Here is a 16,053-nt window from a genome sequence, read left to right on the forward strand (position 1 = left end):
CATCTATAAGGGGGGGGATACAGGGGGAGAGCCATCTATAAGGGGGAATACAGGGGAGGGAAGCCATCTATAAGGGGGGATACAGGGGGGAGCCATCTATAAGGGAGGGATACAGGGGAGGGGAGCCATCTATAAGGGAGGGATACAGGGGAGGGGAGCCATCTATAAGGGGGGGGATACAGGGGGGGAGCCATCTATAAGGGGGAATACAGGGGAGGGAAGCCATCTATAAGGGGGGAATACAGGGGAGGGAAGCCATCTATAAGGGGGGGATACAGGGGGGGGGGGAGCCATCTATAAGGGGGGAATACAGGAGGAGCCATCTATAAGGGGGGAATACAGGAGGAGCCATCTATAAGGGGGGATACAGGGGAGGGAAGCCATCTATAAGGGGGGGATACAGGGGAGGGGAGCCATCTATAAGGGGGGGGGGATACAGGGGTAGCCATCTATAAGGGGGTAATACAGGGGGGGCATCTATAAGGGGGCAATACAGTGGGGAGCCATCTATAAGAGTCAACCTACCCACTAAACAAGGGTGTAAAGGGGCCAATACAGATGTGCAGTGTGTATAGAGATGAGGATGGTGCCAGAGTGTGGAGCCTAATATGTATGTCTGGCAGATTCTGTGGATTCGTGGCTCGGAGAAGTTCTCATAACGGCCCAGGACAGATGGAGAAGAAGATGAAAAGGGAAGAACTCTGATCAGAGAAGACGTCACCTGTGAGTCACTAAATATATCTGCACTGTAATGTATATGGTGTGTAGAGCCTGTGTAGAGCTGGGGCTACTGCTAAATGACTTGAAGAGGTGATATTGCTCTGTGTACAGTGGATTATTCAGTTGCAGCAGTGGTGTTAGTCAGTATGTGCTGGTATTAGTCGGTATGTAGTGGTATTAGTCGGTATGTGCTGGTATTAGTCGGTATGTGCTGGTATTAGTCGGTATGTGCTGGTATTAGTCGGTATGTGCTGGTATTAGTCGGTATGTGCTGGTATTAGTCGGTAAGTAGTGGTGTTATTTGTTACTTGTAATCTGGTACTGTGTTTTATTGGATTTAGTATAGAGGATTTAGTCAGTAACAATATGGTGGTGATGGTAGTGGTTGTGGCGATATTTCCCCCTTGTATACTGGTATTATTGGTAATACCATATATATATACCAGTAGCATGCACTTGGTCGAGGAAGGGGGGCTCCAGGTTGACAGTCTGCAGCCCTCAGGGTATGCTGGGAGTTGTAGTACAGTAGTACAATCCTCCGATACCTGCCGCTGTAGACAGATGTATTGCTGGAACTTCAGGGCTGATGGTTGTCACCCACAGGTTGCAGCCACCAGGAGAATCAAACTGAGGACAAGAGTGGTGCTGTCTGTGGAAGAAGGCAGCTATATTTTTCTAATGTTAAGCCCTTTTACTTTTTTTATGGTTCTATATTCCAGATGTAGAAGCCTCTTACACGGCTCTGTATCCTTATTCACTATAAGAAATGTAGAAGAATATTCCCTTTATTATTCAAAAAAATCCTTGTCACCTGCTGGGGTTCCCTATGGGTAACGTTGGTTGGGGGCCCACTCAGCCTCACTCGCCCCCCCTAGGCTGAACCCCTAGCTACGCCCCTGCACGGAGCGATAATCGGCTGAATAGGCCCCTTAAAAGCTTTGTGCAATCATCTATCTGTAAAGATGCCGTCACTATGAAGATTACAGCTCATCACTTACCCAACAGTCATCACTTCGCCTGAATTTCTATCAGTAACAAAGTTATTAGCAATAGTCATCAGCAAAGAGTGAGCAATCTGAAATGAGAAAACTCAGGTATGAGAAACAGAATGTCACTACTATCATTTCCAGATAGAGTAAGGGTCCTTTTACTCAAACCGATAAATCGCTCGTTTAGCGAACAAGTGGTGATTTTTTTTTTCTTTTAAAGGACGAGAAGATAAAATCGCTATGAAAAGTCATTAATGCAATCGTAATTACAATCATAATTGTGTTAGTATATATATTTTTTGAGAATATTCGTAATTGCATATATATATATATATATATATATATATATATATATATATATATATATAAAATAGAAAATAGTAGTAGAACGGCACTGTGCAGACTTCCAGTCAAAAGCGGCTTCAAGCCAATGGGTGCACGTCACTCAAGCAGTCGACCCCCGACTCCACTTCATAAGTAACAAACGATGGGAAGATGGCACTCCAATAGTGAATTAAATGCGTGATAATTTATTCACCCATACACGTAATGCGACGTTTCGACTCAAACATGAGTCTTTCTCAAGCAAGTACATAGTGTGATACATGTGGTATTTATACAGAGGGAGACACCCCCAAAGGGTATGTGTCTCAATCAGTGACATCATAGGTAAACAGTGTACATATTATGCAATAACATTTCATCAATATGGTGATGTGCACAAATTCATACATATCTATATGCAAACTTAGATATCGAATGCAGTGTGACTCCAATACATATGTAAAAGTCTCTTCAAAGTCCATATAATCGTAAAATAAAACAAACATCCATCTTGTTAAGAGTTAATCTGGAGGTTGGACTACACTCACCGTCCGTGTTCCACCAATCCCACGACATTGTAGCCATGCTGCTTTCAGCTTGTAAACAAAAGAAGTACGCAACTCCGGATGTTGTGGAACCACCTGACCAAGTACAAGTCACATGATCTCATAAGCGGATAGCGCGCACGCGCACTCACATTCCGATTGTACGGGCGCCATCTTGGAGTAGGGAAAGAAACTCTAGGTGCCCAGATTACAAATCTGTGAGTAACGGAACCAACGACTAGTAGGGAAAGAGAGCATGCAATCGCCCCAAATCCTTCGAGATCGTCATAAACAGGTAAATCCGGCCATATTGTAAGAGTCAAGCCCATCCATGGTGAGTCTTCACTCTTATGGGCATTCAGACTCTATATCGTACTCATAGGTCATATTTGGCGTCCGGCGACCATTCTCTAGGGTAAATGCAGCTTCAGGTCTCTACAAAATAATGTCATTGGAACGCAGAGTCAGGGGTCAGGGGGATTTGGGGCGATTGCATGCTCTCTTTCCCTACTAGTCGTTGGTTCCGTTACTCACAGATTTGTAATCTGGGCACCTAGAGTTTCTTTCCCTACTCCAAGATGGCGCCCGTACAATCGGAATGTGAGTGCGCGTGCGCGCTATCCGCTTATGAGATCATGTGACTCGTACTTGGTCAGGTGGTTCCACAACATCCGGAGTTGCGTACTTCTTTTGTTTACAAGCTGAAAGCAGCATGGCTACAATGTCGTGGGATTGGTGGAACACGGACGGTGAGTGTAGTCCAACCTCCAGATTAACTCTTAACAAGATGGATGTTTGTTTTATTTTACGATTATATGGACTTTGAAGAGACTTTTACACATGTATTGGAGTCACACTGCATTCGATATCTAAGTTTGCATATAGATATGTATGAATTTGTGCACATCACCATATTGATGAAATGTTATTGCATAATATGTACACTGTTTACCTATGATGTCACTGATTGAGACACATACCCTTTGGGGGTGTCTCCCTCTGTATAAATACCACATGTATCACACTATGTACTTGCTTGAGAAAGACTCATGTTTGAGTCGAAACGTCGCATTACGTGTATGGGTGAATAAATTATCACGCATTTAATTCACTATTGGAGTGCCGTCTTCCCATCGTTTGATATATATATATATATATATATATATATATATATATATTATACACACACACATACATACACTGTGAACAATGAGTGTTTACACTCATAGATGATTCTGAGGCCAGCTCCAAAAGGTGTGTTCAACAACATATAAATACATTGTTGTTCATAGTTTTATCACACATGTAACAACCCACACCTCTCAATAAATCCAGTGAGTCTCTGGCTGTCATGTGGATTTTTTCCATGATTTACACCTGCTCTGCATCTTGCCCCACCCTTGGTGCCCACCCATCAAAGAAGCAGGACATATACCAGCAAAAATTCACAAATTCACAAACCAGCTGGCGGAGTTGGGCGGAACATTCCAACTTTTTTTTTTTTTTTTATCAAGCAGGGATTATAAAACCCACAACTCACAGGCAAGCGGGGAATGCAGGAACATAATAAATAAAGCATACTTATCTAAACCCGTTACCCCCCCCCCCACTGTTGCCGTACCAATTTCTGACAGCCGCTAGCCTACTGCAGTCCCAAGCTGCTGAAACGTCACATACCTGGCCCGCTCAGCCAATCAGTGGAAGCGCTGTCAGTCAGTGGGACACCGCTGCAGTCACTGACTAGCTGAGTAGGCAATCAATCAGCAGGGCTGTGACGTTGTGGCAACATGATCCGGGAACCGGACATACCCAAATGTCAACCAAAAATGCTATGGGGGCAAGGGGACAGGTAAGTTTACTTTCTTATTATGTTCCTGCATCCCCTGATTTTTAACTTTCAGGGGACTTCTTTAAATTTAATAAATCTTCTATGCACTTCACTAAATTTGTGGAATTTTTTTTCTTTGCCTGTCAGTTGTTTCAAGCTCCCTGAAATATTGCAGTGTTTCAGAAAAAAACAAAAACCACAACAACAACAAAGCCTAGCTGATTCTATCTACAAACAGCGGCGAGTTGTAATACCACACACAACCTGGGGACATGTATGGTGCAGTTTTTGGAACCAAGCAGCTATGTTTTTCTAATCAATCTGTGGATCAAGCCGCATAAAACAACCGGTAGGAAGTATGAAGTGATTAGTTGGAATATTTTTTTTCTCAGAACTGGGATTTTCTTTACTAAATACATTGGAATAAGCATGTTGTACTAAAAAATATATACACCATTCAAAACTTACCTCTGGAGGTACCAGGTGATGAGTAGCTTGGGCAGCAAACAAGAGAATCTTGGTTACCTCTAATTAACAGATAATAAGTAATTAGAGAAGTGAGGTCATGTATTCCTACTTACTGTACTGCACATAGAGCCTGTATACATTTAAGAATCTAAGTAGCAAAAATCCCCAGGCAAATTCTCTCTTATAATAAATAAATCACAAGATTTCTGGGTAAAGGAGGGATTACATGCCATATTTTAATGTTTTTATAAAGTTTCTGATTAAAAAACTAAAAGGAGAACAAAAAGTCCATACTATAATGTCCAATATTCTGAAGTAGAAGGACATTATGGGACAAATAGTGCACATATAAAACATACAAAGAAGCAATAACAGCTCCTGGAACACGGACGTGGAATGCCTGTAACGGACTCTTCAACCCCCCCCCCACCCCACCCGGGCAGCATCTGTGATAAGATGCTGGGAGCGGGGGAACTGTACAGATATGCGCCGCGCTGTAATGAAGCAGCTGTGCGGCTCTGTCATTACAGTGTGGCGCATAACTGTACAGTTCCCCCACTCCCAGCATCTAATTACAGATATTGTCCGGGCGGGGAAGAGTCTGTTACAGGCTTTCCACGTCAGTGTCCAATGCTTAACACAGAACATGTGGATGCAGCCTCATACTTTAAGCAATTAGCATTATATATGCTCAATGCTTAGATATGGTCAAACTTTACTACCTGCAGGGCTGTATCTGAAAATAAACCACGGAAGCTTACCTCTTTGGTGTGGCTGCAGAAATCTTTGTATAAATGGGTAGAAGTTAAAAAGAAAAAGCTGTAAGAAAGTAATGATTATAATAAGTATATGCTACATGTACACATCTTTACTTTTTTTTTTAGTTATTTTTTTTTTTACCATTTTGGTGATGCTTAATACAAAAATGGCGCTAGAGCTGCTGAATGGGGTCTTGTTTTTGAGATACTGGATACCCCACAAATAATAACTTCACCCCAATATGACCTGTATCTGCCAATATACGGAGCAGGGTGTCCTGGACTAATAAATTATTAACAAGACGCAGAAATCAGTTTGTAAGTTCAACAGTGATGAGAGTTACAAAAAGTCTCAGTTCACAAGACAAAGCAAAAAAAAAAAAAAAAGCGTGCAAAACTCTTTCAAATCAACTGGCGTCAGACAGTTGTATAGATTTGTAATTTACTTCTATGAAAAAATCTCAAGTCTTCCTATAATTATCAGCTACTGTATTTACTTCAGGAAATGTTTCATTTTCATTTTCATGTTTCATTTTCATTTTTGCTCTCTGCTGACATCTCTGGCCGAGACAGGAACTGTCCAGAGCAGGAGAGGTTTTCTATGAGGATTCCCATAGATAGCTGATGAAGGAAAGTTATGAGGGTAGATGGCAAAGACTCAATAGCAAAAAAACAAAACAAAAAAAAAAAAAAAAAAACACCATAAGTCCTGATGACCCAAGTTAAAAAGAATCAGTGTTCTCCATTCATTAATTGTGATAATCTAAATTAACTCAATGTTGTTCTGCTATTGTATTAACACACTGAGATTTTTCATGTGAACTTTTGTACGAATGACAGTTATAACAGTGACACTTTAAATATTAACTATCAATTAAAAAACTTCTGACATGTCATAAGTTTGCATTGGTCGGGGTCCAGGTGCTGAGACCCTCACGATCACTAGAACAAAGGGGCAGACACGCTCTGTCCCTTCTTCTCTGCTATAAACTTTAATATAAGCGATCTGCGTTATAACTGGAGCCTATGAAACTTCCGGTAGATGGACGTTCAGAGTTATTCATGTAAAGGGGCAGAGAAAAATTCTGAAATTTTTACTAACGCTGAACATAAATGAGTAAAAATAGACATCAGATATGCCACATATGAGCATAACCATCAAAGGGCTAACTGCAAGAGTTCTGTACTATAATTGTCTCAAGAGTATGATGGGCGGGACAAAATTTTGTAAAACCATCCAAATTCTTCATTCTTGGAAAAATGTCATTGTTTAGATTTTTACAAATCAATCAGACAAACCAACCAACCAAAATAATTAGGAAAACATTAAATACCAAACTTACTTCATGGATTCCTACAAGCCTAGAGATTAGATCCATAAGCATCATCTTGACTTCAAACCGTTCTTTGGATTTCTCCAATTCCTTTAAAAGTTTTTCTGCAAACTCTGAAGGATATGGAAAATGCATATAAATATAAAGAGCTTTAAGTTTGTTTTTCCCCAATTCATCATTTTGCTCTAAAAATTCTCTTTAGGCTGGTGTAATGCTTTTTGCAAACCACCCCCCCTCCCCCCCCCCCCAAAAAAAAAACGCCATGAGGTTTTGGCCAAAATGCTGCAGCCAGATGCTAGCTGTGTGTCGGTAGAATTTTATGAATTGCCATACTTATGTGGCTTTTTTTTGTGGCATTTTTTCTCTGACATAATTCGGTGTGATGCAGCGAGCTCTTGAACAGCCAGAGCGTTACATTACCGAACTGACAACTTAAGGCCATGTTCACACAACCTATATTTCCGTAAAAGTACGGCTGTTGTTGCCAACTACACGAATACGAAAAAATATGTTACGTTGGCATTACAGATTTCTGCGGCCGCTACTCATTAAATAGCGGATACAGAGAACCTGTCAGTGCACACAATCAAGCGCATGGCTCCGACCGCCCGCTCCATTGTGTGCAGTGGAGAGTTCTGATGCGCCCACATCAAAACTCATCGGCGCTAAAGATCATTTGGCCGGTACTGCAGTACTGGCCGGTATGATCTTATCTGACACCAGCCGGATCACGCAACGGCCGGTGTCATACAATGTGTGAACATAGGTGTTCAAGATGACATTATGACATGTAACAAGAGACAGATTATTTTTGATTACATTAGTAGTATTAGTGAAATGTATATTTACCTTGAGGATCATGCACAAGATGAATTGCTGAAAAGTTGAATACTTCTGGCCTCTTCTTCTTTTTATGTTTCTGTGCAAATCATAAAAAAGGAATAAATACCTGCGTTTACCATGTTTGTTATTCCCTCTCTTTCTAATGGTGCATTTACACACAGAGATTTATCTGACAGATCTTTGAAGCCAAAGCCAGGAATAGACCATAAACAGGGAACAGGTCATAAAAGAAAGTCTGGGATCCATTCCTGGCTTTGGCTTCAAAATCTGTCAGTTAAATCTCTGTGTAAAAGTACTTTTAAGGTGAAAGTATGATTTGATATTTTACTGGCAGTTTTGACACGGTAGAAAACCTTAATTTTTTCATGAAAATTTACTTGACTAGTGTTTCATACGGATCCTCCTATGTGGAAACTCAAAACATTTCACTGATCAGAAAAATAAGATAGAACACAAAAAGAAAACTAATGACACCAATATCTAACCCATATGCACCTTTAAGACTTTCATGGCTTTCTCCAATTTCTTCTTGCTCTTTGTATTCTTTTTCCCAGTGGCGTACCGCACCATTAAATCTCTTGCAGTTGGTCCTTCATCCTTTAAATGAAAAAGGGCGTTACATTTAAACAGGATTCAAGTGTGCAGCCTTGAAATCTCTATCCTGACAAGACTAACCTCAGATTCCGAGTCACTGTCTTTCTTTTCAGCATCCTTTCCTAGGAAGAATTGTAAGGCAGCAACCAGGATCTGGGAAGAAATCAAAATGAGTTAACAGACTGTATCAGCCAGATTTATTTCTCTAAGGGTGCGTTCACACCTACAGGATCTGCAGCAGATTTGATGCTGTGTTTAGTTATTTAAATGAAATCTGCTGCAGATCCTGTAGGTGTGAACGCACCATTAATTAATCTTTTTAAAGGAGAAGTCCAGCAAAAAATTTTATTAAAGTATTGTATTGCCCCCCCCCCCCAAAAGTTATACAAATCCCCCAATATACATATTACGGGAAATGCAGAAAGTGCTTTTTTCCCTGCACTTACTATAGCATCAAGGCTTCACTTCCTGGATAACATGATGATGTCACTTCCTGGATAATGGTGATGTCATGACCCGACTCCAAGAGCTGTGCGGGCCGTGGCTGCTGGAGAGGATGATGGCAGGGGGACACTGAGGGACACAGGGCACTGGAGGGACACTGAGCATCCCTCTGCCATCATCCTCTCCAGCAGCCACAGCCCACACAGCTCTGGGAGTTGGGTTGTGACATCACCATGTTATCCAGGAAGTGAAGCCTTGATGCAGTAGTTAAGTGCAGGGAAAAAAGCACTTTATGTGCATTTTCCCATAATAAGTGTATATTGGTCATTTGTATAACTTTTGGGGGGCAATACAATACAGTAATAAAAGTTTTCGCCGTAATTCTCCTTTAAGTTTGTGAACTTGTGAAATTATGGTATTCGTCAACGACTAAATTCTGTCCATACCTCCCATTTATGGTGGTTGCTTGAGGTTTTTGAACTTACCTTGGTGACTTTTGAAAAACAGGCAGTTGTTATTACATTCACTGTTTTAGCATCATTCCTGTGGCAAAAAGTCAGAGTTAGTTAACAACATAAACAGCACTTATAATAAAAAAGTTAAATATTAAGTAAATTGAGATTAAAAAAATGAATCATTATTAAAAGTATTTAGTGCCATGGACAGTGTCTAGTTACCTTTGGCATTCCTATAGACAATACATGAGCAGCAGTCAAGTATGTTCAAGTACGTTATAAGGTTACAATGAGCACCAATAGCTCTGGAAGATCTATCGTGCATTACCCAGAGACTGCTAGGAATGGCTATTGTGTATACTTAAAGCATTATTGGCATTTGAAGTACTTTTTGACATGTCCTGCAAACATAACAGGTCAGAACTGAAGCAAGCACTACACTAAGCTAAAAGAGCTTAAAAGGGGTGGTTCACCCCAAAAAGTTCTCTCAAATCAACTAGTAATTTGTAATTTACTTTTATTAAAAAATCTCAAGTCTTTCTTGTGGATTTTTGTGGATGCCAACACAGGGATCCCAATGGCAGTGTCCTTTTTTTCAAATCGCCACTAAGCTCCCAAACTCAGCCTCATTCTCTTCTTGTGCACTGGCGCGCTCTGCCTGGCACCCCCAGAGTAACATTATCCTCCTCCCTCGGTGAAGCGGTCCTGCTTGATTCAAATGGAGGTGCAGTACCGAGGTGAAGGGATAATGTTACACTGGGGGGTGCCGGGCCCACCTCCAGTGCATAGAGCAGGCTGGTGCCCAAGAAGAAAATAGCTCCGAGTGTGGGAACCTGACAGCGCTTTGAAAAATGGACCACGCCACTGGGATCTCTGCATCGGCACCCACAAGGTAGTGGGGGAATGAAAATGTCACTATTCATAATGGTACATTTGTTTTAATTTTACCATGTACGTATGATCAAAAATAATTCTATTACAACATGGAAACACACACTTTTTTTTTTTTTACTCACCAGATATTCCTTCTGTACAGCTCTATCATGACATCCAATGACATCTTAGCTGCGACTGAATTGCTGTCTCGGAGCATTGTATACATAAAGTTCTGTAGAGTCTATAAAACACGAGAATGTTACTATCTGACGCCATTCATTTCAGGGTATTTCCTAACCCAATAAAATACATTGGAGATTGTACTTACTGTGTTCACCTTGTTGTTCTTATGTTTCGCATTTATATTTTTGATGTCTGTCACAATGTGAGTGTATAAAGTCTATAAAGAAAATGGGTTACAGAGATTACAGGCCACCCTCAAAGATTTTATTAGTTTACTCCTACTTAAAACAGGTTACATTTTTACATAATCTGACACAGAATTTCATAGAAAATCCAATCAGAAACGCACTTAATTAGATGCGGATTAGCGGCAGATTTCTGTTCAGAAACCACATCAATGAAATGACATGTCTTAAAAGGGAATTTATCAGCAAGTTAGGACATCCTAACTTGCTGACGGATCCTTACAGGGGGCGTCAAGCAGAGGCACATAGTGCCTTTAATATGGCGCTGTGGTGAGCATATTTTACGAAAAAAGGGGGAAATTTATCAAACTGGTGTAAAGTAGAATTGTCTCAGCTGCCCCTAGCAACCAATCAGATTCCACCTTTCATTCCTCACAAGTGCTTTGAAAAATGAAAGGTGGAATCTGATTGGTTGCTAGGGGCAACTAAGACAATTCTACTTTACACCAGTTTGATAAGTCTCCCCCTATGTGTTTTAGCAATGGCACACAGCATGCTATAATAAGGGCACGATGTGCCTCTGCCTAATGTCCCCATAAGGGCCTGTTCACACTATGGAATCGGCACCAAAATTTTGTGCGTAACCCCCCTACTCGGACATGTCAATTCTTTGAGCGGAGAGGCATGTGAGCCCTCCCATTCAAACAGATAGCAGGCAGGATTCGTCGCAGAGTCCGTGACCACTGCTACCAAATGTATGGCATGAGCAAGGATGAGCGCCAGAGGAGAAAGTGGCATTCACACAAGCGCAGTGGCTTCTCCATACAGTTGATGGCCGTGGGGTTGGACTCCCACTGAGCTGATATTTGTAATAGATGGATAAGCCATTTCAAGGACCAAGTTAGACACACTCATCCGTCTGTACTGAAGAATTTATATCATAGCTGAAAATGTAATTACCTTCCTTAGAAGTTTATCTTGACATCTCAAGAGTTCAAAGAAAAGTTCCAGAAGAACTGAAGGGCTTATTAGGTCCTTGTTTCTAAGCAGGACTAGAGCTTTGCATAAAGTCTGGAAGACAAAAGGAAAATGAGCCAACACATAAAAAATGACTGCACTCATATCTGCAACATTAAAGGGATTGTAGTATGAAGCAAAGTTGGTGGGATCAGATGTGTTCCACATACATGTATACAAAGGAAAACAATATGCCGCTAGTATATCCCTCTACTGCTTTTCTCCCCCATGGATCTAATTCAACTGTGACCCTGCTATTACCATGCAACCATGCACACACCTTCCCACAATCCTCCTTGCAGCAGACTCAGTGGAGACCAAAAGCCAATACTTCCAGGAAATTAAATTGAGCATGTCTGGCCCAACTTAATGACTGTAACCAAGGGAAGCAGGTTATCAAAACAATGCAGACACATGGAGGATTAAAGGGGAACTCTGGGTAGAGGTTAAAAAAAATGAAACTTCTGCAGAAGCATATAACAATACTTACCTATCTATCCCAGCTTTGAAACTACCAGAAATCCATTTGTTTTGGGAGGTTTTGTTCTGTTTTGTGTTTCTGTATTTCCTGGTTGAGCAGATGTACTCAGTACTACAGGTTCCAGAATGCAATGCTTTCCCTCAGCTATTCCATCACAGTCCCCCACCTTGCCCATTCCCGCCCAAATCTGTTGCAGAACATCTAGGCTGTGTTCACACATTGCAGTTTCATTGTGTTACTGAATTATTTGCAGTACTTTATCATTTCATTGTGGTCCCACTCGCACAGCGCTGTATTCTCTACCTGTAATGCTGATTTTGGAATAAAGCAAAGAACTTTTTAAATTTAATTTAATTTTTTTTTTTCATCTCCACGCACATATTATGATCAAGCATCTTTTATCTTTGAAGTTGATTCCCACAATGAGGAAATGATCCCATATTGTCTTACATGGGATATACTGTTTGTGCCTTGTTTTTTGTGCAGATGGGATTGGCAGTGCCGGCTCTGATCCTCTCTGCTGTTTAGCATTATCTATTTGTGTTACTGCATCATTTTTGTGAATACGCTGCAGTACTGCAATGACACTCCAACATGTGTGAACACAGCCCTAATTTCTCTGTAGACTTTTGCACAATCAGCGAAAGTTGAAACACCTGCTGAGACAAGCAGACTGAGACTAGCAGACACAATGTGAGAGAGACATGGAATATTTGTCTCCTAAGGTGGGAGAGCAGAAGGAGCAGGAGACAATGTGGATTGACACAGAGGCCATTTTTTTTCACTTCCTGGATTTCTATCAGCTACCAGTGTGGCAGAACCGTACAGATACAGTAATACATTGTATAGACACATCTATATAATTTTTAACGTACTTTTAATAGAAAACAAGTTTTTCTTATCCGGAGTTCTCCTTTAATAAGGATTAACACAGTAAATTTTCAAAAAGAGAGCCATATAAAGACTTTTTGTGTGGGACCCATTGTATATTACATTGACACCTTTAATTTTCATAAAACGTACAGAAATACAAAAAATATATATATTTGCGGGTAAAAAAAAAACAAGAAATCTGCATTGGTGGTTAAACAGTGCACTTTACGATAAAACTGATGTTATCTGTATTCTGCAGGTCAGTATACTTACGATACTCAATTTATATAGCTATTGTTTAATTTTCTTACTTTAAAACCATTTAAACTTGAGAAATAAACATGCTTATAAATGCCCTGTACCCCTATATTTCTTTTTGTCTTCTGGGATATGTCAGTGCACTATGATCTATAGTTTTTGATCACAGAACAACTTATACTGGGCGCCGGCCACCTGCCGGTGGACGGAAAACCCCTTCAATAACAGGAGTGTGGCTGAGTAGTTAGCACGGCTTACTTTCACTGCTCAGGTCCAGGGTTTACAACCCCCACCAAGGGCAACATCTGTGCAAGGAGGTTATATGTTCTCCCTATGTTTATGATGGTTTCTTCCCACATCCAAAACATAGGGCCCTATTACACAGAGCGATAATCGGCCAAATAAGGCAGATTATTCCTAAGTGTAGTAGAGACAACGATTTCTTAAGGTTCAGACCTAAAATCATCAGCCGCCGACAGCTGACAATTAAATAAACTGTTTATACATTACCTCTCCACACTCCTGGTCTCATTCCAGCAACGCGTGATGCAGCTTCTCTGAGCTGAGAGGCCGCTCAGCCAATCACTGGATAGGACCAGCGCAGCCAGCGATTGATTGAGCGGCCTGTCAGTTCAGAGAAGCTATGGCGCAAGGGCTGTACGGATGTCGTTAATGATGTCCATGCAGTCCCTGCTAAACGATAATCGTAAATGAGCACCAATAGGTTAATTTAGACCCCTAATATAGACAGGGACCAATGTGGGTGATGTAATGTGCTGCGTAATAACTTAGTGTTATATAAATAAAGGAATTATTAGTAAGATGATAATTACCATTCTGAGATCTGGATCCATAACTGTATGCTGTGAAGACAGGATTGACTTCAGCTGCTGTGGGAAATCCTGAAGATGCTGCGGATAGCAGTGGGCAGTCTGAAGAAGCAAAGAAATACAAAAAGTGTTACATCAAGGCCAGATTCACTGGGTACAATGTGTCTTATAGCCTCAACACTACAACCCCACACACCACAGCTCTAATGGACCAAGCTTTAGATGAGCAAAGAACCATTTAGTGAAATTCATTTGGTATAGTAATACCCCGGGTGTCCATGTATGACTGTAACAGAGAACACCAAAATACTTACGACAAAGATCCTAAAATAAAACAAATTCATGAAGTGATAACTCATAAAGTAATGTGATAACTCAAACAAGTAAAGTGATAAAGTAACTTACCTGTGCCATAAACATCACAAGGGTGGCCAAGTCTTTGTTAGGTCGGTCAGGCTGCAGCTTGAAGACCTCAATGATGGACTGATAGTGTTTGTACTGCTGTAAGAACTTCAGAAAACAACCAAACCTTAGTATTTTATCATGGTATCAAACCACATGCTGCCACTGTAACAAAGATGACACCCATTTAGAAATTTTCTTAATGTCCTAGTCATTTTTTAAAAACTTTCGACATGTCACAGATGCATGTGCGTGCTTCTCCCGACTCTTAACTAGCGGTGGTCGAAACGCCCAGACCCCAACCGATCTAAGCCCTATGTTGCCACAGACTTCACAGCGCTGTGTCCTTTTACACGTGTGCTCCTGCATTCATGGTATACAGTAAAACGCACAATAAGGAATACAATCACTTTTTTTTTTTTAAATACATGAGAATTCAAACAATAGGTGAGGTCAGCAGCACCAATAGACCCTGGTAGGTAGATGTGTTAGGGCCCTATTCCACCGGACGATTATCGTTTGCATAATCGTTAACGATCTCAAACGACCGCTATTGCGAAAGACCTGAAAACGTTTACTCAATTAACGTTCACTCAGGTCTTATAAAGCGATCAACGATTTCTCATTCAGTCGTTAATCGTTAACTGCATTTCAACCGAACGATTATCGTTTAGATTTAACGATAATCTGAACGATAATCGTCTGGTGGAATAGGGCCCTTAGGATGCACGCTAGAGAGCCTAGAATCCAGGGCCGTATTTACCACTAGGCACCCGTGGTCCGGTGCCTAGGGCAGCACCTTGCAGGGGGGCAGCACCAGGGAGCAGGGTGACAGAAAAAACTAATTTTTTTTGTTTTTATTTTTTTAGTTTCCCTCCTCCCATTCAGACTTGCCAGTAAATCTAGTGTCTTTTCCAGGGGGGTGGGGGGTATGGTGCTATTGGTCAGGTCTGGTACCGCCAATAGGTGCGTGAAGATGGGGTGTCTTCAAGTTTAGTGCCTAGGGCAGCAGCAGCTGTTAATACAGCCCTGATAGAATCCCCCAGAAGGGCTTATATAAGGCTGGGTTCACACTACATTTTTGCAATCAGTTTTTCAGGCATTTTTTGCAAAAAACGGATTGCAAAAACGTAGTGTGAACCCAGCCTAACTTGTAAACAGGAGGTCCAACAGCATCCAGAAAAGAACCTCTATGTAAGCCATACCTGACAAAGACCCCAGTGGGGGTCTAAACGTCATATTCTATGTAAGCTTGGCTTTCAATAAATGTTGAAGTTGACATCTGGATGCTGTTGGACTTCCTGTTTACATGCAGTGTGCCAGTAACTGTGCAGGACCAGGAAGAGGGGAGGTCAGGCACGCTCACAATAAGGCTACCGACACACTGTAACATTTGCTGTATGTGCCAATTCTCCCAACACATAAGGCAAAGATATCCAAAGACTCCATCACCTTAGGAGTGTCACTTCACCTGCTATTTTGGTGGTTTCCTTTAATATCTTGGTCAGAATAGTGTCTGCGCCATTTTATAGGGGGGGCATCCAGCTTAATAAATGTATACAGCGTGTGTATTACAGATGCATTTGTGTATGCTATATATACACACATTGGAAGTCCCCCAACATAGACATCTGACAGACACTGCA

At 41.2% G+C, this 16,053-nt stretch overlaps 1 protein-coding gene across 2 annotated transcripts in view; it reads right to left on the minus strand.

Annotated features, from left to right (window-relative positions):
• The window catches only part of SDAD1 (SDA1 domain containing 1), a 35,511-nt gene that overhangs the window by 12,923 nt on the left and 6,535 nt on the right, over positions 1-16,053 (minus strand). For both annotated transcript variants that reach the window (XM_069976742.1, XM_069976741.1), the window contains exons 2-14: positions 14,411-14,515; positions 14,009-14,107; positions 11,507-11,617; positions 10,507-10,578; positions 10,319-10,419; positions 9,333-9,390; positions 8,485-8,556; positions 8,305-8,406; positions 7,816-7,885; positions 6,976-7,079; positions 5,636-5,693; positions 4,875-4,933; positions 1,719-1,795 (exon numbers count right to left, since the gene is read on the minus strand). In XM_069976742.1, the coding sequence (XP_069832843.1) occupies positions 1,719-1,795; positions 4,875-4,933; positions 5,636-5,693; positions 6,976-7,079; positions 7,816-7,885; positions 8,305-8,406; positions 8,485-8,556; positions 9,333-9,390; positions 10,319-10,419; positions 10,507-10,578; positions 11,507-11,617; positions 14,009-14,107; positions 14,411-14,515 (1,088 nt within the window). The remainder of the gene's footprint in view (positions 1-1,718; positions 1,796-4,874; positions 4,934-5,635; positions 5,694-6,975; positions 7,080-7,815; positions 7,886-8,304; positions 8,407-8,484; positions 8,557-9,332; positions 9,391-10,318; positions 10,420-10,506; positions 10,579-11,506; positions 11,618-14,008; positions 14,108-14,410; positions 14,516-16,053) is intronic.

This window comes from Dendropsophus ebraccatus, chromosome 7 (genome assembly GCF_027789765.1).
Source record: "Dendropsophus ebraccatus isolate aDenEbr1 chromosome 7, aDenEbr1.pat, whole genome shotgun sequence".
In the NCBI taxonomy this organism is placed as follows: Eukaryota; Metazoa; Chordata; class Amphibia; order Anura; family Hylidae; genus Dendropsophus; species Dendropsophus ebraccatus.